The sequence below is a fragment of the Oreochromis niloticus genome, linkage group LG10 (assembly GCF_001858045.2).
Source record: "Oreochromis niloticus isolate F11D_XX linkage group LG10, O_niloticus_UMD_NMBU, whole genome shotgun sequence".
NCBI classification, from domain to species: domain Eukaryota; kingdom Metazoa; phylum Chordata; class Actinopteri; order Cichliformes; family Cichlidae; genus Oreochromis; species Oreochromis niloticus.
The window spans coordinates 11,395,584-11,416,696 of record NC_031975.2 but is presented as its reverse complement, the minus strand read 5'-3'; the positions used below and the strand labels follow the sequence as shown (position 1 = coordinate 11,416,696).

General features: G+C 39.9%; 3 protein-coding genes across 4 annotated transcripts; 2 read left to right on the top strand and 1 right to left on the bottom strand.

The window, feature by feature from the left end:
• Window positions 1–3,280: 3,280 nt before the first annotated feature.
• On the top strand, window positions 3,281–9,589 carry slc25a35 (solute carrier family 25 member 35). 2 transcript variants are annotated; one of them, XM_019363827.2, is made up of 6 exons: window positions 3,281–3,824; window positions 3,939–4,004; window positions 4,084–4,236; window positions 6,465–6,599; window positions 6,854–7,052; window positions 8,424–9,589. In XM_019363827.2, the coding sequence occupies exons 1-5, from the start codon at window positions 3,453–3,455 to the stop codon at window positions 7,022–7,024; spliced, it is 897 nt and encodes a 298-aa protein (XP_019219372.1). In that variant the 5' UTR covers window positions 3,281–3,452; the 3' UTR covers window positions 7,025–7,052; window positions 8,424–9,589. The 2 variants fall into 2 exon arrangements, with proteins under 2 accessions (XP_019219372.1, XP_003456846.1); XM_003456798.5 differs by having other exon boundaries at window positions 3,282–3,824; window positions 6,854–9,589.
• A 2,192-nt stretch (window positions 9,590–11,781) lies between these two features.
• Window positions 11,782–17,152, bottom strand: LOC102080194 (mannose-P-dolichol utilization defect 1 protein). Its single transcript, XM_025911047.1, has 7 exons — window positions 16,919–17,152; window positions 16,619–16,684; window positions 14,793–14,925; window positions 14,480–14,565; window positions 13,560–13,675; window positions 13,330–13,440; window positions 11,782–12,148 (listed from the first exon to the last, which is right to left on the bottom strand). The coding sequence occupies exons 1-7, from the start codon at window positions 17,007–17,009 to the stop codon at window positions 12,026–12,028; spliced, it is 726 nt and encodes a 241-aa protein (XP_025766832.1). The 5' UTR covers window positions 17,010–17,152; the 3' UTR covers window positions 11,782–12,025.
• A 985-nt stretch (window positions 17,153–18,137) lies between these two features.
• Window positions 18,138–20,623, top strand: LOC100705800 (transmembrane 4 L6 family member 1). The gene is made up of 5 exons (XM_003456800.5): window positions 18,138–18,354; window positions 18,796–18,861; window positions 19,844–19,980; window positions 20,057–20,243; window positions 20,337–20,623. Exons 1-5 carry the CDS (start codon window positions 18,178–18,180, stop codon window positions 20,343–20,345), a joined length of 576 nt encoding a protein of 191 aa, XP_003456848.1. The 5' UTR covers window positions 18,138–18,177; the 3' UTR covers window positions 20,346–20,623.
• The last annotated feature ends 490 nt before the right edge of the window (window positions 20,624–21,113 follow it).

The window sequence follows — 21,113 nt, the reverse complement described above, 5'->3', positions numbered from 1 at the left end:
CAATTTCCCCCCCAAAAAAGTGCACATGTAAAACTGTTAAGCGATTTGAGTGCGCCTAACTTTTGTCCGGTGCAACCGTGGCAAAAAGTTAGTCTAGAGCCCTGTCAGGTATATCCTGTTTCCACTGATCATCTGACAGTTATTTCTACAAGCCGACTGGAGTCCACTTGTGGTAAATTCAGTTGGTTGAACATTAGTTGGTAAGGCACATACCTGTCTATATAGGGTCCCATAGTTGACAGTGTATGTTAGAGCACCAACCAAGCCATGACGTCCAAGGAATTGTCTGTAGACCTCAGAGACAAGATTGTATAGAGGCATTAATCTGGGGAAATATATGGAAAAAATAAATAAATTCTGCAGCACTGAAGGTCCCATTGAGCACAGTAACCTCTATCATCCACAAATGAAAGAAATTTGGAACCACTAGGATCTTTTCTAGAGCTGGCCTCCCAGCCAATCTGAGCAATGGAGGTAGATTGCTCTGAGATTGATTTCTGCTGTTTTAGTGTAACACTGAGGCCTGTGGGAGCACTAAAATTTCAAATTCTTGTGTAAGACCTGTACATGTGGTTTTTGACAGTAAAGCTGACTTTGACTTTAAGAAGGACCTGTATTGGGGAGGCAGCTACGCACCTCATGGTCACTCTCACAGAGCTCCAGCATTGCTCTGTGGAGAACCTTACAAAAGGACACACAAGGCAACTGATGGACTCTCAGACCACGAGAAACAAAATCTGGTCTGATGAAACAAGGATCAAATTCTTTTTCCTGGCCAACATTCAATTCAATTCAATTCAATTTTATTTATATAGCGCCAAATCACAACAAAAGTCACCTCAAGGCGCTTTATATTGTACAGTAGATACAGAGAAAAACCCAACAATCACATGACCCCCTATGAGCAAGCACTTTGGCGACAGTGGGAAGGAAAAACTCCCTTTTAACAGGAAGAAACCTCCAGCAGAACCAGGCTCAGGGAGGGGCGGGGCCATCTGCTGCGACCAGTTGGGGTGAGAGAAGGAAGACAGGATGAAAGACATGCTGTGGAAGAGAGACAGAGATTAATAACAGATATGATTCAATGCAGAGAGGTCTATTAACACATAGTGAGTGAGACACGTGACTGGAAAGGAAAAACTCAATGCATCATGGGAATCCCCCGGCAGCCTACGTCTATTGCAACACAACTAAGGGAGGATTCAGGGTCACCTGGTCCGGCCCTAACTATATGCTTTAGCAAAAAGGAAAGTTTTAAGCCTAATCTTAAAAGTAGAGATAGTGTCTGTCTCCCGAATCCAAACTGGAAGCTGATTCCACATAAGAGGGGCCTGAAAACTGAAGGCTCTCCCTCCCATTCTACTTTTAAATACTCTAGGAACAACAAGCAAGCCTGCAGTGTGAGAGCGAAGTGCTCTAATAGGGTGACATGGTACTATAGGGTCATTAAGATAAGATGGGGCCTGATTATTTAAGACCTTGTATGTGAGGAGCAGGATTTTGAATTCAATTCTGGATTTAACAGGAAGCCAATGAAGAGAAGCCAAAACAGGAGAAATCTGCTCTCTCTTTCTAGTCCCTGTCAGTACTCTTGCTGCAGCATTTTGGATTAGCTGAAGGCTTTTCAGCGAGTTTTTTGGACATCCTGATAATAATGAATTGCAGTAGTCCAACCTGGAAGTAATAAATGCATGAACTAGTTTCATCCCAACACCACATCTCCATCTACAGTGATGGCAGCATCATGCTGTGGGTATGTTTTTTATTTTTTTTGGCCACAGGGACTGTGAGAAAAATGTCAAGGGTGAGGAAAAAGACCACAGAGTGGGTGAAAGGTCATCTTCAAACCACCTTAAGTACACAGAAATAATAACAAAGGAGTGGCTTTGCAACCAGAGCCCAGATTTGAACCCGACTGAACATCTTTGGAGAGATCTCAAAATAGCTGTGGAACAACACTCCCCATCACACATGATGGAGCTTGAGAGGTTCTGCAAAGAAGAATGGGAGAAACTGCCAAGCTTGTAGCATCATACTAATTAAAAAGAAAAGAGTAATTGATGCTTTAACAAAATATTGAACAAAAAATTCTGAAATTAACTGTAGTGTATTAGGTCAGTGTTTCACAACCACGTTGCCGCGAAATGATGAGGTGTGCCGTGGAAGATTATCTGGTTCCACTTGAATTAGTACTGAAAGCAATCGGCGTGAGTAACGGGCAGAACAATTACATTCTCTTCCACTAGAGGGCAGTGGAAAAACACATTCTCTAATTAAATGGGTTGGCAACTTGCAGTAAAACAGATGAAGACGAAGAATTAAAAAGTCATGCTGTGAGACGACGCAGTGCGTAATAGCAATAGATAAAGTTGGAAAAAGTAGTCAGTCTGATCTGGGTCCTGGAGAAAATTCCAACCCAGATGAAGGCCCTTGCATGAGTAGTGGTCAGAAGAAAGCAAAAAGGTATACTGTGGGGACAAACCGAGCCAATTCCGCTATATACGGGGAAAAATGATCAATATGCTTTTTGTGACATTTTTGTTTGGTGGTGTGCCGTGCGATTTTTCTAATGTGAAATATCTGCTGTGGCTCCAAAAGGTTGGGAAACACTGTCTTAGGTAATAGTTCCTATTTTTTCCTTTTAATTATGGCTGGACGCAAGTAGCTCTAATAGGATTTATCCAAAAATTGTCACATCAGGTAATTCAAAACAATGGGTGAACTGGTCATCTGGTCGATCCAATCTAGCGCCAGCAATCGTTAATCCAATCACTTCTATCTGTCTATTGTGACTGTTGTTAACCGAGCACAAAGAATCAGGACAAAATTCATTGGCTGAGCAGAGACGCGTTACATGAACTACGTAGCACGCACCAGTACCAATCTCTAACATGAGATGTTTAAGGGCCAGAAAAAGTGTACGATGAAATTTAAAGGCAACAAAAATCCAATTGATGGATAGATATTTAACTAGTATGGTGGTAACCAATATGGTATTTAACAGCATTCTGTTTATATTTTTTTAATGTCCATTAATTTTATTTTAATTTCACTGCGCATTTATAAATCTCCAAATGGGTGTTGTCGTGTATTAAAAAAATGGTAGCACGAGTGAATATGATTTCACGGAACAGAAAAATAAAATGAAATCACGCATAAGTTGAAATTCTCTAAATTCCGCAGTTGGATATGTCTGTTTGTTGCTGCCTTCAGCATATGAGCGATTTTTCTTATTTCGTGTATCGAAATTTTGAGATTACGAGGCGCATTGAAGTACTCCTATGTCTTCTCCTATGTGTACTCAGCTGTCGTGGTTTGTACGGGTGTGCTGTATGTGGGAGGGGGTAGCTGCTTAGTAAAAGTCCAGGGATGTGAAGGACGGGACAGACTGGAGGCCGGTCTGAAGCGTGCATCTGTCGTCCCGCCGGTCGTCGCTCGGTCGGTCTGTCGTGATGGATTTCGTGCTGAGCGGAGTGGCGGCATGCGGAGCCTGTGTGTTCACCAACCCGCTGGAGGTCGTCAAAACTCGCATGCAGCTTCAGGGAGAGCTAAAGAGCCGCGGATCCTATCACGTTTATTATCGCAACGTCTTCCACGCTTTTTATACTATCGGCAAAGTGGAAGGACTGGTGGGATTACAGAAAGGATTAGTCCCCGGGCTGTGGTATCAGTTTTTTATGAATGGAGTCAGGCTCGGGTCGTACGCCATCATAGAGTCCTCGGGTTACATCCACACCAATGGAAGGGTCAACGCTGTCAAAACCACAGTAGCAGGGGCTGTGGCTGGAGTGGTGGGAGCTGTGATGGGCAGCCCCATATACTTGGTCAGTAGCTGGCTTTGCCCGCTTGCCTTGTGAAAAGTTATCAGGCGTGACCTTAAAGTGAGCTGTGACTTTCAACTGTGGTCAATGATAAACTTAAATTGTCTCCACTGACAGGTGAAGACTCACCTGCAGAGCCAGGCCACCTCCTCTATCGCGGTTGGTCATCAGTACAAGCACCAGGTAACCTAAAAAAGTGAATGTGCGAATATGAGTGGGAAGCATCAACAGTGTCCTAAAATGCTGCTCCTCTTCACCACAGGGGATGACCCACGCCCTGGTTGCCATCTACAGAAATCATGGCATTCTGGGACTGTGGAGGGGCTCTAGTGCCGCAGTGCCGAGGGTCAGCGTGGGGTCGGCCGCTCAGCTCTCCACCTTCTCCTCCTCCAAGGAGCTCGTCATTGACCTGCAGGTTGGTGTGTGGCTCGATTTGCTTTTGACATGAAAATGAGGTAGAAGGCGGCTCACAGAGGGAGTTTTGTTTCATCACTACTCCACCATGTGTGCGTATTTTCCATATGTCCACACTGTTTAAAATAAACATGACTGTTTTTTAGAGTCTGCTTGTATAGTGAGAGTGTCGGTTGGGTAACACCTCTGAACACTTCTTGTTTGCATTCTTGTCTAATTACAAGACCAAATCAGAACTAGAGGCTTGAGAAGGTGATTTACAGCCAGTAGCTGTTTACAGGCTCCTAAAGCGCTCACTGTAACACTGACAAAGCGCTCTGTACTGCACTCCTCTGGACTAGAAATTCGACACCTTTTATTGGCCCCCTGTTGAAAACACGAGGCTTACGTAACTAGAGCATCACTCTGTATGATGTAAATCAGTGACCCAGCTCTAGTTTAAAAAAGGAGTTCCTTAATAAGAAATTCCCAAACAATTTATATATAAAAAAAATTCTTACATTTGTGTATACTTTTAATTTACTACTTCCTTGGTTAGGCCGACTTACTTTACGCTGTCCTAACTGGTTGGTTGTGTGAGTAAGGATGGAGGTGGACTTGAACATACCTCCCATCATCTCAGCCATTACCTCATGCATAATTAGCTTTATTAAACCAGAGAAGAATAACTTTGTATTTAGAATAGAAAAGAATAAAATTGCCCTTTGTTGGCATTGTACATGTACAGCAAAATTGTGGGTGCTTCACACTAACTGTGCCAGAATAAAATAACTAAAAATGGAAAAAACTGGAAACATGTACACAATCAAGAGGGATAGTTGAACTTCTATGAGAGTTCAGACTATGACTATTTTTGGGTGTTATAGTGGTCATTGGGCAATATATTCTTTCTTTCCTGTCCTCCTCAGTGAGTCATGCTTTCTGTCTTTCACAGTGTGCTTCATAAGGATGGACAAATTGGCTAATGATTTCAAACAGATGGTGGGAACTGAAGCGGTACATGCAGTTTTGGATTTGTCAAAAAATAGAAGAGATAAAATTATTGCTGTAGAGTTAAAAAAAAAAAATGCTGACATGCTAGATTTTGAGTCAAAACATTGCAAGATGTGCAAAGCTCCCTCCATCATATGGGTTGTGCTACAACCGGGCTGACACTTTGCATTAGACAGCTCTCTCTTCCATCATCAACAAATACCAAATAAGGGGATTTCTTTTGGGAGTCCAGAAGCCCAGAAAAGCTTTAGCGGATAAAGCAAGGAGTGTTGAAGCTACTGGGGACCGCACAGTTCCCCAAAACTGTACTTAGACATGTTGTATTGACAGTGATGTTTATACCATGAAGCAAATTTCCTCTTTTGTGTCCAAGAAAACAGCATTTTTATATTACTTTGTGTCCTAAAATACACGATTACTTATGCTGGGCATACACTGTGTGATTTTTTTCAGTCGCGTTATTCAGCTCCTGCTCAAATTGTACGATTGAATCGCAGGGGTGAGAAGTTCATAGGTCACGATGCAACTTTGCTAAATTGCAAATAATAAACATTGACCAGGCGGCTGCAACTGAGCAGCAGTGTCCATCCAACTCTTTTCACGGTTGGTGCGGTCGTGATAATTTTGTGAGGCCACATCGAAAAGGCTTGGACGAGCTTGCCAAAGTTCTACAAGTTGTGCCTCCATCGCTTATGTCCAGATCACACGTTGCACTGCCGCGCTACTCCGTCGTTCTACTTCCATTTCTGTTTGTGCGTGCACAGTGTGAGAGGCTGCATTGACACCCTCACGAGGGCAGACAGAATTTCAAACAGGTTTGATTTTCTTGCGACCATACGATTGATGATCGGGAGCTGGTCGTGAGGTGTTAATTGCTTCTCGTTACCTCATGTATGCTACACGATACACGACACGATTAAGGCGATTTTTTTTAAAATTACAATATGTGTTAAACAAATAAAATTTCATATATCCAAACTTTGGGCTCTATTAGCAGGTGAATCGGAAGGTGCACGGTAACTTGAGATGGAATGACCTCACTAATAATAGAGCCTCCTTCCTCTGTTTCGCTGCACGTGACCGTGCAATTATGAGGAGTTAAAATTAGAAGTGGCTGCACACGTGCTGCTACCTTGATAATGACTTATTCCTCTACTTCTACTGCAACCGCAGGCCTACGTGTGCAGGCTCTCTAAACCTGTCCATCCTGTAATATTATTTTCTTCCGTTGCCAAGGTGTTTCCAGCGAACAGCTGGCTGGTGGCCCTCAGCGCCGGCATGATCAGTAGTGTGGTGGTGGTGCTGGCTATGACTCCTTTTGATGTGGTGAGCACGCGGCTCTACAACCAGCCCGTGGATCATCTGGGCAAGGTGAGCACAGGGGCCAGATTGGGGAAGTATGAAGTGAAGGGAAGATCCTAGCTCATGGTGTAGTTGATATGTTTTCATTGTATTCATCCTCTGTGAATCCCTCATTGTGTCATCTCCCATTTGTGTGGGAGAAATTGTTGGTGAACTGGCTTCACTTGGTATCAAGCTCCAGATTTAGACAAGGAAAATTGCTTGAACAAAAGAACAAGGGGGGGTGGGTCTAGAACAAGAACAACCATTCTCTTGTTTTTTAGGGTCAGCTCTATAAAGGATTTACTGACTGCTTTTCCAAAACCCTGAAGAAGGAGGGATTGACGGGGCTTTACAAAGGCCTGGGAGCGTCTTATTTCCGACTCGGTCCACACACCATTCTTTCGTTGTTTTTCTGGGATGAACTGCGCAAATTCTACCAGCCGTTCAGATAACACCTGGGATAAAGACACTGGAAAATGGGTAACTCATTACATTCTGAGTGCAGAAGGTTAAATGAATCATCATTTAATGAGTTTATGATTATCAGGTGAATGGAAAAACTTGAAGGTGTTCTAGAGCAAAGGTAATGTTTTACACTCCAGTTAAAAAAACACTTTAGAGTCAAATGTGTCAAGAATGAAGGTAAAAATGTTAAATTATTGAGCTGCTGAAGGATTTATTAACTGCACTTGTCGCGTAGAACCATACAGTATGCTGTATGTCCTCCAGAGGAAATTCAACACTGCAACTTTTCTATAGCTCTTAAACTCCCGTGTGCTGAGGATACGAGGTCAATGTCCTATTTTTATTCTGTGTGTCTGGGAATTAGCAAAATCTGATTGTGATACAAATTCCCTGCAGCAGCCTTGTGCTTGTTTTCAGGTGATGAAGAGTATTCTGTACTGTAGCAACATAGTTCATCATTTTGGCCTTTAGCAATTTCCCTCAAGCAACTTTGCCTTTGACTCATTAAAGCCAATGAGAACCGGTTGATAACTCACTCGCCAGTGAGTCAGTTGGTTGCAAAATCAAAACTTCTTTAAACTTTTTTTAGGTCTATGTAGAGTTTCCTAAACTTTCTAAAGACTGCAAACATGCCAGGCTCAAGTTTTTTGAACTGTATATAATTGAGTCTTGAGTTTGAGTAGGTCAAATGCATTCTAGAATATATTTACTGTGAAACAGCCTTTTCCAGCCTTACAAAAGGATAAATATGTAATGTGGTTAAAGGTAACTCTAGGACAAAGGCTTTGTTTCAAAATGACTTCTGCAGCAGACTGATTTCCTCTTTGGGTGAAGAAAGAAAACTCCACTAAAATGAAATATTTTAGGCCAAAGCGAGTATACAGCTGATCCAGTGGATCTGCCAAAAAAACAGGATGTGAAAGCCAACGTCAGCATGTGGTACTGTACAATAACAGGAGCCGTTACTCTTATCATACACATCAAAGCGGCTCCCTCTATTAAATTAGACAAATGACAACAACAAAAAACTGCACATTTTTCATTCCCATACATGACACATTTCATAAAAAGTATTGTGTTTAGACATTGATGGGGACGGCCCCCTTTTTTCTAAATGTGAATGGATTTATTGGAGTTTTATTCTATAACTGCACTGGTACATTTGTTGACTGTGCAAGTGCGGGTTAAAGTATTTCACTGTCATATTAATTTATTTGTGACGTTTAAAGTTGACAAAACATTCGAACATTCAATTAATTATTCCGTGAGTTAGAAACCTTACTGCTGCTCTGCTAAAAAGTCCTGGTTAAGCAAAAAGCTAGTTAGTGAATAGTGTGCCTTAATAAACCTTTAAGAATAAAAACAGTCTATTTTAATATGTTACAGACGTGACGTTTATCAGCTCGTCCACTGCCTGAGTGGACTGTCCATCTGCTTGAGGTTTGGTTCTATGAAGCGTTTATAATTGAGCCCAACAGTCAGATTACCATGAAATGGAAACTGTTGGTAACATTTTGAAATTCCACAAAACTGCTGCCCAACCTGTGATTTTGATGCTTGCTTAATAAGTGTAGGATGCCCATGAATTTATTTATACGAGCATTATTAGTTATTCCCGACCACCTTTGAATGCAACAGCGCAATGTGACTGTCATGATACATGTAACAAATGTACTGTAGCTCTACAAAGAGAGTTCCCTGAAGTTTGTGACAGAAGGCAGGAAACTGTTATTTAAGTTTATTTAATATTATGAAGGTTTGAACTTTAAAAGAAAAGAACTTTTTCTTGATATAATTATGCTCATTTGTTCTTTGTATATGGTTCCTTATGGAGTTTTTTTTGTGTAAGGGAACATGATTTTTTTTTTATTTTAATTGTTAAGGTAGTATTGATAGGTGTACTAGGCAGCAGTACGGCATATTCAAATACTGATGGAACAATTTTAGGGTGGATCAAAATATAATGGTACTGTGGTCTTTGCATGGAGCCCAAAGGGAACAGGGATTCTTCCACATCTGTCACTTCAGTGACTTCTGTTAAACAAAAGTTGTGCCAAAAGTTGTACCATTAACAATTACCAATCCAGCTCGATTTTAGTGCACTGCAGTTCACTACCTTAGCTTTTAGTTATGATAAAGTCAGATTACAGCAAACTGAGCTGTTTGAATGCAAACCTGTATTTGGACTTTTCTCTACAGTCTCAGTAAATAGAAAGATTAGTGGATAGTTTTAGGAATAAAAACTTTAGAATTGATACAGAGGCCTTGGAAAGGGAGCGATTTGATGCTCAAACACTATAAATGCAAAAAAACGCATTTTTGTATCAACACTTTTGTTTGGAAATCTTTCAGCTCATTTCTTGGTGTTTCTATTATACGATATTTGCCAACGTTTAAACCTCATGACAGTTCTAAAAGTTGAAGTGTGATCGGTCATTTCATGGAGCAGCTTGGTTCCATTTCATGAATGTTAGAAAATAATTTTCCAACGTGGTTCTTTGATATGTGAAATGGAAGTGAAGAGCAAATAAACTCAGACTTTTATTGTCCAACAGTGTGGTGGTTACTCGCTTTGTTCAACAGTGTTGAAAATGTAACATTTCCTGTGTGTTATTCTCAAACTTTACTGCATATGTCTTGTAGTACATTTATTTCATTTTCAAGATTTTCCACCGTTGCGCAGCAGCGAGCTGGAGTTTCTTTTCCTTTAAAGAAATGAAGTCATGAGGCCGTCTTCCCACCGCTACATTGAAGAACTGGTGAAGTGATGAAGTTTCCCATCAGCTGGTAGAGAACAGAAAGTGCTGGACAAAATTTCTTAAATGACAACATTGCCCTGCTTGGCAGGTGACTTAAGAGGACTTATGAAGAAGCATGCTAACGTTTTCTAATTGGTAATGTTACGGTACTTATTACTGGATATTTTTTTCCGCGTGACTTTCTTTGTGCATGACTGGATGTTAGTTGCACCTCAAACTGGAAGTTAAGGTTAACTGTTCTGTGAATGCCTGATATCATAGTCCTGAAAATCACCTGTGTCAAGCTGCAACGTGACTCCTACTGCAGGAAGTAGAGATAATTATGTGTACACATATGAAAAGCGCCTTCGGCATAAGGGTGATTGAAGGTGACGTGCCTTTAATACTGTACACTTTAAAAAAAATTACTGAGAAAAACAGTTGGCCAATATTTCACAGTTACACAATACTGTGCAAAAGTTCATGCCAACCCTTATTTCTTCATATTTTGCTGGCGAAAATGAAAATCCAGTGTAAAAAGCAAAAATAGAGTTTGTACAATTCTAACCTCGTCCATATATACTGATGATTTGAACTAAATAGAATATAGAATTTGATTTCATCTCTTCATAAGACCTGCTGCCACTGATTTTCAGTCCAGTCCTTGTGTAGTTTCGGATACCTCAGCAAAAAGAAAGTCTTCCTCCTTGGAGGTAAAAATATAAAAAAGGATGAGTGGCTCAAGTGTTTAAATAAAATTCAACTCGCACTATATTTAAATCCATACTGAAATAAGGAACCTCATAAATAATAGTTATTAAATGGTTTATATAATAGATTTTTGTGTTCTCTTCCAAAATAGTAGAATTAGGAAATAACTGCCTGAACAAACACAAACACTGGTGGCTAAAAATACCTGAAGATCAAGTTAGATTGCACTACTCTATAGTTAATCATAACAGTGTGACTTGTATAGGTATGTGTCAATGGAAAATTGTACTTAGTAGTCAGTATAAGCTTTTAATGATATAAGTTTGCATATGATAGAATACTGTATGTTGACCTCTGATGACTTAGACTGTTGTCCACTACAAGACTGTTTTATAAATTCTTTCTCACAGCGATAATAGCTGAACAAGCAGGAAGAAGAGAGCTGGACACTTTTATCTGCGCTCTCTAACAAGAAGAGGGGCCGCGTCCTTCTGAATCTCACAACACACGCATACATCTGAACCACTCTTATCTTCACTCCCTACGCACTAACATTCCTCTGCCTATGAATAGACGTATTCACTGTTGTATTACTTTTGTATATAAATAAAGACAAGTGCAAGAACAGAGCGCGCATCACAGGGCCCCCACTCTGGTGTGAGCATTCTGTGACCGCCCTTGTATACAAGTGAAAACCACAGCGTCTGTGTGTTTCTACCCTTAGACTCTTAGCTGAAGAAGTGTCTTTAGAATAAATCTCTTGACAGTATGACTTCATTTTCACAATGTCTGTGCTAACTTTTCACTAGGAAAAAAAACTAACTAGTAAATCTTTCTGAATACACTAGACCGTAAATATCCTGCAGATATGAACTTGAGCACTCTGACTGTGAGCTTACTGTGCCTCGGGTAAAAGGGTAAATATTCTTAGAGACACTCAAATTACAATACAAAATAATGAAAATATGATCAATATGTCATACCAACAGGAAGAGCAAAAGCTATCACAAAAGTAATGCTTTTCTATTTTGTAAAAAAAAAAAAGTAAAAAAAAAAAGTATGACTATATGAATATTCCTGTAATCTGAAAGTAGGGACTAATAAGTGATATTCCAGCAAAAGCTCCTGTATTTGTTCTCTGCAGCCCACTTTGAAAGGGTTTACGGTTTACTCAGCGAGTTTAATCTCGTAAACTTTAGTTTGATGTTGATGCAAATTTGAAATGGCTCAACAGACACAGAGCTGCCAGATTACTTAAAAATATTTTGTCATAGTTGCAGACACAGTGAAAATTGTTTCTGTGAGAATAAAGTAATTTTATTTGAATCCCTGGTGGTCAACCAGGGATGGTCAAGTATTTTTATCCCCTTAGGACACAATAACCTAAAACAGACATAAGATTTCACACAAAACACGTGACAGTGGCATTTGGACATATTAAAAAGGAAAAATCTGTAAACATTTACTGCTACTTTGGCTCTGTACTTGACAGGCCAACCTCAGGCACAATATAATAACAGGCAGCATCATCACCGTGCTCTACGCTGTCTTCTTTGTGGTGCCGACAGCGCCGGCCTTGTAGCAGAGGATCTGAGCCAGGAGGACACAGCTGAGACAGGCTGACAGTATGTGTGACAAACTCACAGGAGAGTTTCCAGTTTCCTATAAAAAAAAAAAAGTTTCAAGTTGTTCCAGTTAGTATAACCACAACTATGCGGTTGTACACACATGTCTGCTAGTAATTGTGTGGATGCTGTAAGCATTATTCTAGTTGCTTCCGTACGTTTGTCACCGTGGCACTAGTCCCACAGTTTTTATCCGATTTTCGCCATTCAAACTTTAAAAATTCTGCTCTTTCTGCTAATGATGGCTATGACTTTTGGTGCTCATATCTTCTATACTGTTTGAGATATTGAATTTTATTTGCAATATTTTTGCCCATTGAAATGAATGGAACACATTATCAATGTGGTCACTTATTTCTGCTCGCCGGGCTGAGCTGTGTTTTAGCTCAGTGAGATGAGCATCCGTTCTCAGACTGGGAGGCCCGGGTTCAAATCCCGCTTATGGCAGCAGTTTTTTCAGATCACAGTTAAACTTTTTTAACTCTTTTAAACACAAATTTCAGCTTTTTCACCTCTTTTCAGCACAAATCCCAGCTTTTTCAGCTGTTTTCAGCAGCTGATTCACCTCTTTTCTGCAGAATTATCTGCTTCTTTACCTCTTTTCAGCAGAAATTCTGCTGATTCACCTCTTTTCTGCAGAATTTTCTTCTTCTTTACCTCTTTTCAGCAGAAATTCTGCTGATTCACCTCTTTTCTGCAGAATTTTCAGTCTTTCCACCTCTTATAAGCACAATTCGCAGCAGCTTGTGCTCATTTCAGCAGAAATTCTGCTGATTCACCTGTTTTCTGCAAATTTTTCAGCTTTTTCACTTCTGTGCACAAAGCTCAGCAGCTTCTGCTCATTTAGCAGACTTGTCATTTTCTCAATCTCTGTTTTGGTGAGAAATAGTTTGTCTCAGTGAGATGAGTAGCGGCATTGAGACCAGGAGGGCCAGGTTTGAATCCTGGTCATGGTGACATTTTTTTTTTCACCTCTTTTCAGTACATGTCTCAGCTTCTTTATCCCCTTTCAGTAGAATTTTTTGCTTTTCACCACTTTTCAGCAAAAATTTATGCTTCTACTCCTATTTTCAGCAGAATTTTCAGTTTCCTCAATGCCATACGATTTTTGCACTTTATCATGTTTTTCAGTTATTTTCAGCAGACAGCTTCAGTGTTACAGCATCCACACAGCATTTTCGCAGGAAATTCAACTTTTTCTAGTTCTTAACTGCATACCTGTAAAGAAACAAAGGCCACACCCAGAGACCCTGCAAATGAAAGCAACACTGACTGAGTGGATAGTTGACCCGTGTGGCCGTTGTGATAGTTTGTTGTAGCCTGGAGAACCTGTAAATAACAAATCCACTAAATATGTTCACCGTGCACTTAAAAAAGAAAAATTACAGTTCAATAATCACATTTATCATACAACAGCTCAGAAATGAGGCAAGTTGATAAGTTGCTACCTTGCTTGCAATGAAAGCTGCCAAACTGGAGGCCTGTATCACTGAGATGACTGCTGCTGCTGCATAGGAGCGCAGGAGGAGCATTACACCACTGAGAGCAAAGAGGAGCAGAACTCCTGCAACAGAAACAGAAACCACAATTATATAAGATGTAGACTGGACTGAACTGAACTATTAACCTCACAAGATTAATAGCCAACAAAATTAATTAGTTAATTATTTTTACACAAATTTAAACAACTCTTTGTCAGTGTGTTTTAGAGAAATGTGAGTACGCTTCCAACGAAGAATATAGCAACACCACAAGGTGGCGCTATTTGAAAGCACAGCCACCCTATCTTTGAGGGACTTTGTTCAAACCTACAATCACTACATCACTGTGTTGTTTTTTCCATGTTCAGATATAACAGCTCCAAATATAACACTTGGACAATCTGGCTGATTCTGCATGACCACAAAAAACACACAGAGGTTCTTTACTGCATTCAGACCCTGCATGACTGCAGCGGATTCCTTAAAGTGTCACTCAAAGTTCATTTCTGTGAAGAAGCAGCAAAGTGCGGGAGATTTCCACTAGTTTCACATTCAAGTCATAAATATCATGGCTTATCCCGCTGCTGTAAATACTCCTCCTTAGCCCAACACTGATTAACTCCTGGAATCAATCCAGATCTGGGATTGTTTTAATTATTTTTTTACCCCTGAGAAATGGGGCCAAAAAAAGCAACAGTGTGTTAAATCTCCAAAACTCAGTATCAAATTGAAAAAGTAAAAACTGGGGGACGCTGTCTTGAAAATATCACAAACCACTTAATTATTTGTATTAGTGTGGAGGGACCTGCCTGCCTCGGTGAAAGTATGTCATGTTGGACTGCTCTTTGCACTCTGCCTTTGCAAAATCTGCAGATGCGTGTGCTCACCTCGGACCGTATCACCGCGATAGTGGAGGATGAGGAAGACGATCGCCACTGTCTGGGCCAGCGTGAAGAGCCTATCAGCCCAGGCACTGTTGAACAGTTCAAGTAAAATACATTTAAGGTAGCTCAGAAAAAAAAGGTAAAAATAAAGTCACCCACTGTTTTAAGTTGAGAGGATTTGGGGTGTGCCTACACAGGGTTTGAGCAAGTGAGTCATGTATGATGAACAGACTGAGAATTTGAACTTGAGTGGTGTAAAGCATGACATGAATGGGGAATACTACGAACAGTGTGATCTGTGGATCAGCTTACTTACAAGAGAGGGAAGTTGTTGGCCATAGCGTATACAACAGGACATGAGAAAGCATAAAGCTGCAAGAAGAAGGCGCTAAGACTCAGACCCTCTGCACTTCCTCCCCATAATATCTTTATCAGCTGAGGCAGTTGTGCTGCATGGAAACAACAGGGAATCAGGTGAGATTTGGTCATTAGAGGACAAATTAATGGTCCATATCTGGACCAACATGAAAAATACATAAAGCACTCTTTGCAAGTCAAACATCTGAGTCAGTCAGGGTCATTCTAAAATTGGGCCAAAATGCAGACGCAGAGAGGTAAACTGAGTTAAACAAAAAATGAGCCGCTTATCGACTGTTTGCAGGTCATCATGTACACAAAACACGAAGTCAAAATGGGGAAACTCAAAACGAAACACTACTGAATCATAAAGCTTGAACAAACACACTAGGGGGAAGTGAACAGAAACTCTGATAAAGGACAATCACCTCTCTGTGTATAAATACACAGAGAGGTGATTGAGACAGAGAGGAGACACGTGGGGGGACACAACTGATCCAGATCACACAGGAGGAGACAAGGAAGGCAAAACTAAAAACAAAACATAAGGAACAACTAACTCGGTGAGATAACTAATCGAGGGGAAGAGGACGGATCAATGAGGGAGAAATTAAACTCTAGACTAAATGTGCTGAAAACACACAAACCAAACATAAACATTAAACAAACTAGGAATCAAAGAGAATATTAAAACCTGAAAGTCTAAAATCTTAAAAATCCCCAGGACCACACAAGTGGAATGCACTGACCTGTGAAAGTCAAGGATAAATGTAGTTCTATAAATAAAGGAAGGAAACTGAAAATATTTTGTCTTTTTTTGGTAATATGAGTAACAGGGTTGTATTGGTTAAAAAGACACACTCAGTGTGGTCACAAAAGACTAGAAAAATACTGGCACTGAACTTTGGTGTACCCATGGTGTTTGGACGTGGGCTTGATCGTGTCTATTTATACTCTTCATTTCCCAGACTGAAGAGGTTACAGTAAGAAGGTTGCACATGCGTTCTGGGACACAAATACTCTTCTTTAAAATATGTTGATGTTAACTAAAATGGACCTATGTCAACAAAATCAAAACTAAAAACAAACAAGCAAAGAAAAAAGTAGATTTACTCAACTTATTTTGGCTTATATTAAACATGCGAATTAGTTTTAAAAAGTTGGGAGAGTAGATAAAGATGTCATTTTGGTATTCAAAAGGCATATGCATTTTAAAAAGTATACTGGAACTATTTGTTCAGCTAGATTTACATTTTGCATCAGGGCAGTGTTTTATGTGTAAGAATTTTGTGCATGGATTATTTCTAAATTGATGGGTGGGACTGAAAATGTCCTGCAATTCTGATTGGCTCATCTGTGCTGGGAGCTGCCTGTGACAAATTTAGAATTTTTGGAACTGCCCCCCTAAAAAAAGCCACATGGTTCATAATAACCACATAAATACGCAAATATTTATGTGCATTGTGCTGTGACATGAATCCGTTTCCCGCCGACATTTGTATCTGCATTCTGCATGAAGACGACATGCTAATGCGGTGGCTTAACCGCTTGGCCAGATGTTATCTGCACCAGTACTGAGGGAGTCTTACAAAATGTTATGATGATTTGATTATTATCCATCATGATTATCGTGTAAAGGGAGGTTAGAGGAAGGAAAAATGTGATTATGTTAGTATGTCTTTTCTTGTTTTGTTTCTTAAATGTGAAACTGCCCTGTTATTGAACCTCGTTGGTCACTGATACAGTGATCTGCTTTGAAACACATGATTAAATCAGGCTTCTTACCCAGGAATGTGTCCAGTATGATCCAGAATCCGGCAATTTTGTTTAGTACGAACTTTAGGCATGGCACTGTAACACAAAAGAAAACTCTCAGACAATGAAGATGCACCTCAATGTCAGACCTCCAAATAAGTTTGCACTGTAGGTGGCAAAAAGCAAAACAAAAAAAAAACATCTTTACTTTCAGTCGTCCCCACGCACCCTCCGCCCCGCCCCGCCCCCGCTATCACTCATATAGAGCATGTGGAAAAATGAAGTTTCCATTTCACCCGGTCGGTTCAAAGTGTCAGCCAGAAGCCTCACCGTGAAAGTGAAAGTTCAGGAAGAGCTCGTAGTAGCATTTTTCTGGCATTAAATAAGTTACAAGAAACTCTTTGATGGTTGACGTGGCCATGGTGGCTCAGCCGTAGCCCGGAATGATCATCAGCAACAGGGGGAGTGGTCCAAAGGTTTCCCAGTGTTTACAGTGGAGTCCAAAGAGGATAAAGAGCCAGACGTTTGACCTCTGAGATAAAACCACAGTTTCCAAGAGAAAAAAAAAAAAAGTAATCCAGCTTTTGTATTCTTTGTTGTAATGGTAAAGAGGTTACATAATTATGGGATGTTTCTGGAGAACTGCACAGTTATGTTCAACTGAATTTAGTTGTGTGCAAAGTACTTAACTGACATCTACTTCTCGTCCTCTGCTAAAAGCTCTGAAACAAACTTCACATTTTTCATTTCATAGCTGAGCTACAACAGTGTCTTCGTAGGAGAGGGCATTATCTGCGGGTGTACTGGAGGGTTGACCAAAACATGTGACGTCACAAATCCTGCTTGTAGCCTCCCACACATCTGGAATTCCGATTAAGAGAAAGCCCAGCAAAACTCTGCAAGTATGATAGAAAAAAAAACCAGACTACAATCATAGCTGGTTTTCATCCCAGGGTGTTCTCGCTTAAGAGTAGCCCATTTTTTTTGTCGGGGGAGGAAATCAGATAGAGAACAGGCCTAAATGAAGTCTGGTTCTGAGACTTCCGAGTAGTAGTTTTTATTTTTGCTCTTTGTTGAGTCTTTGTAGCAATTTTTGGTATCAAAAGTAGGAAGTCTCCCACTGGTGAAAATTTGATAACTAAATCAACAAAATGTGAGTTTAACAGATCACTGAAACAGATAAAGACTGTAGGTTTTATATAAATGATCACACATTTCCAGAGGTTTTATGCCCAGGTTTAATTAGGCCTTTTGTTTTCCCCAGAGCGGATACTTTGAGCAACCCTACCATTGAACCATCATCATTATGACACAGCCACCATTAAGAAACCTGCGATTTTCACAGGGGATGGATGTTTGATAAATAAGTTCAGTTTTGGCTCAAAACTACTCTACTAGCTCCCTATTTTTAATAAAATTAAGCCACCAATGCAAATACACTTCAAACTTTTTTTTTTTCAGGTTCATGTAGGACGTCTTTCCTCTCAAAAAAAGAAGACCAAAAAAAAACCAAAACAGGAAGGATGTGCACTAAAATGTGATGAACAGAAAGTCTTTAATCACAGTTGGTTAGTTTTCTCTGTGACAACATGTGTACTGGAAAATGCTCGCGTATCATTGCCTATACTCTGTACCCGATGGTGCTTCTGTCCATCATCTGCAACATCGTGCTGTTCTTCCCTGACCTCAACGCCAAGTATGTGAAAGAACAGCACATCACTGGAGAGGTCATGTACATGGGGGGACTCATTGGAGGAGGTTTATTGGTGAGTTTTCACTTCTTTTATGTGCTGGATTGTAAGGGTGGGAGCCAAGTCTTCATCATCATTATCATCACTATTATTATTATTATTATTATTATTATTATTATTATTATTATTATTATATCTAATAGATGGTCTGATAGATGGTGTAAACTCTAAAATATCCTGTAAAACCTAAATTTGAACAGAATATAAATGTTAACTGGTTTTAAAGACTAGTTTACTCCGAGTACATATTTTGTTTGTTGGTTAAAAGAGAAAAAAACAACAACAACCAACAACCTGGAATTTGTTTAATCTAGAAGCTCTTCAAATCTTACTGAAAATTTGGTGCTATTTAAAGGCTTAGAGTGGCTGAACTTAACTAACCTTTTAAGTGCTGTTGAACTGGTTTCTTGTTGATGATGCATGCAGAGTAGTTTAACTTATGGTGTACCACCACAGGTTCTCATGTCAGCACTTTCCATTCACTTGACTGGAGAGCATGGGTGCTGCGCAAATCGCTTAGGGGTGAGTAACTTTGAACACATTTCTGGTGACAGGTACATCTCAGTAACTGGTAAAGGAATTGTAGTTAAATGACTACTTGCAAGTTCAGGAAGAACTGCAAAAGTCTCTATATAAAGGATAAAAAGTGTCCTGTATTCACAAAACCTTAAAGGTGTTTAAGCAAAAACTGCAACAAACAAAACAACAACAGGGGACAGTTTGCAAGTATACATGGGGGCGCTATCAACATCATCGTGTTCGAAGAAAAATGATTGTACTACTTGGAACACTTGGATACTTGGAACTCAAAAGGCACCGGCCTGGAGGTGAAGCACGGCGGCGGTAGCATCATGTGGTGCGACTGCTTTGCTACAAGACATACTGGTAGGATGGCAGTATGAGGAAGGACATTAAAGCAGATATATTCAGTTCACACGTAAGTGTTTACGGGTGGGCGACCAAGCTGAGAGACACTTCCAAAAAGAAGAAATATGTATGGTGTTGTATCACTATTACACAATATGTGTTCATGTGAGATAAGACAGCAAATTACCACAAATACTAACTCAACTAATTTCTTCTTTTTTTTAGCTTACAAAAGCCTTCTGATGTTTACACAATATGCCAAATTAAACAATAAACTTAACGAAAGATTTGCATAGAGATTAGAACAATGCAATGACAGATAAGCAAAACAAAATACCATTATGACATGCACATGCATACACAACTGTGAATCTTGAATAGAAACTATTATCTTGTTTTAATAATAGAGGTATGTTGGGACATCAGTCTGTAGTTTGTGACAGGATGGGAGCTAGAAAGGACATTGGACAGCTATTTGGATTTTCTTTCTTAAACTCATTAATAATAGTTTCACACAAATCTTAGAAGAACAAAGGTGAAATATTAAAAGCTGCTCAGAATTCACTGTTAATACCAAATATCTTAATCTGCAATAGAAATGTTTTTATGACCTGTCATTGTCGTTTAACTCTGGCAGATGTTCCTGTCTATTCTGTTTGCTGCTCTGGGTGCAGCGGGTGCCGTGTACAGCTTCATTGCAGCATTTCTTGGCTTAACAAATGGCCCCCTATGCAAAACTGAAACCGGTGATTGGCAGAGACTTTTCCAAAGCAGGTGACAAGCAGAAGCAGTTTTCCAAAGACACTTGTTAAAGGTTCTGGTTGCTCATAAGCCTCTTTTCTTCACACAGCAATATGACCTACCTGACTGACTATAAGTCATGGGCGAAGTGCAGAGAGCCAAAGAATGTGGTCCTGTTCAATACTGCGCTGTTTATGACTCTGCTCATAGCCAGCTGCCTGCAGGGGTTGCTCTGTGCCATGCAGATAATCAATGGCCTCGCTGGCACTCTGTTTGGAACCTGTGAGAAAAAAGAGGTGAGGTACAAAGACCACACATTGATGTTTCACATAAGTTATACTCACCAGCGGCTCCCTCATTTTATTGATGTTTGTTCTTTCAAATTACAGCATGCATAAGTTTCTGATCAGGAGGCTTTCGACTGTTTGCATTTACACCACATCTGAAGAGAAGTCTAAAAGAAGTGTTCCTGCCTTCAGTACATCTGTAGTGTATGCTTGCTCTAAAAGTATTGTTCCCTCTGATGAGATATTTTCATAATTTGGGGTATTTTAAGATGCTTCAGGCTGCTGATACATTACATTAGTGTGCACAGTGTTACAAATGATTCACGCTAATCATAGAGTCAGATAGAAATAAACTGCTTGAAAATAAATGCTTCTGATCCACAGCTACACATTTGTCTTGTGTTTTGTCATTACAGTCACTAAAAAATATACTAATACAACTGCAGTGATATTTGAGAGTGCACCTCTTTGTTTCACTCCACACAAACTTTATTCTGTCTATCTATCGTGTATAAATGCGACTTCATATTCCAGATGCATTAACAAACTTCACGGTTTTTCTAAAAAGAATAATCAATCAAAATACAATCCACAGCACTCAAAACATTGCTGTGTGTGAGGAAGGTGAGGAAGGGAACTTCAGGTCTCATGATAACCTTTATGGCAGCTGAGTAATCTTGCCTCACCCTAAGTGTTGCCCAGACACCAAACATGTTTTCTTCAGCATAGGTTTCTCTCTCTCTCGTTGTCAGTACAGTGCCTAGATAATATACTAATGTACTGATATATACTAATATGTATGCCTTTGATATGCTTGATGCCCAATGTAACTGCAGAGACATTTAAGCCTAGAAATTACTAAAGTATATATATATTTTA

Coding starts and splice junctions, on each gene's coding strand:
- slc25a35 (XM_019363827.2), top strand. CDS start 3,453: ATGGATTTCGTGCTGAGCGGAGTGGCGGCATGCGGAGCCTGTGTGTTC. Junction 4,005..4,083: donor GTCATCAGTACAAGCACCAG/GTAACCTAAAAA, acceptor TCTTCACCACAG/GGGATGACCCACGCCCTGGT. Junction 4,237..6,464: donor AGCTCGTCATTGACCTGCAG/GTTGGTGTGTGG, acceptor TCCGTTGCCAAG/GTGTTTCCAGCGAACAGCTG.
- LOC100705800 (XM_003456800.5), top strand. CDS start 18,178: ATGTGTACTGGAAAATGCTCGCGTATCATTGCCTATACTCTGTACCCG. Junction 18,355..18,795: donor TCATTGGAGGAGGTTTATTG/GTGAGTTTTCAC, acceptor GTACCACCACAG/GTTCTCATGTCAGCACTTTC. Junction 19,981..20,056: donor CAGAGACTTTTCCAAAGCAG/GTGACAAGCAGA, acceptor TTCTTCACACAG/CAATATGACCTACCTGACTG.
- LOC102080194 (XM_025911047.1), bottom strand. CDS start 17,009: ATGGCCACGTCAACCATCAAAGAGTTTCTTGTAACTTATTTAATGCCA. Junction 16,685..16,918: donor CCTGAACTTTCACTTTCACG/GTGAGGCTTCTG, acceptor TTTGTGTTACAG/TGCCATGCCTAAAGTTCGTA. Junction 14,926..16,618: donor CATACTGGACACATTCCTGG/GTAAGAAGCCTG, acceptor GTTTCCATGCAG/CACAACTGCCTCAGCTGATA.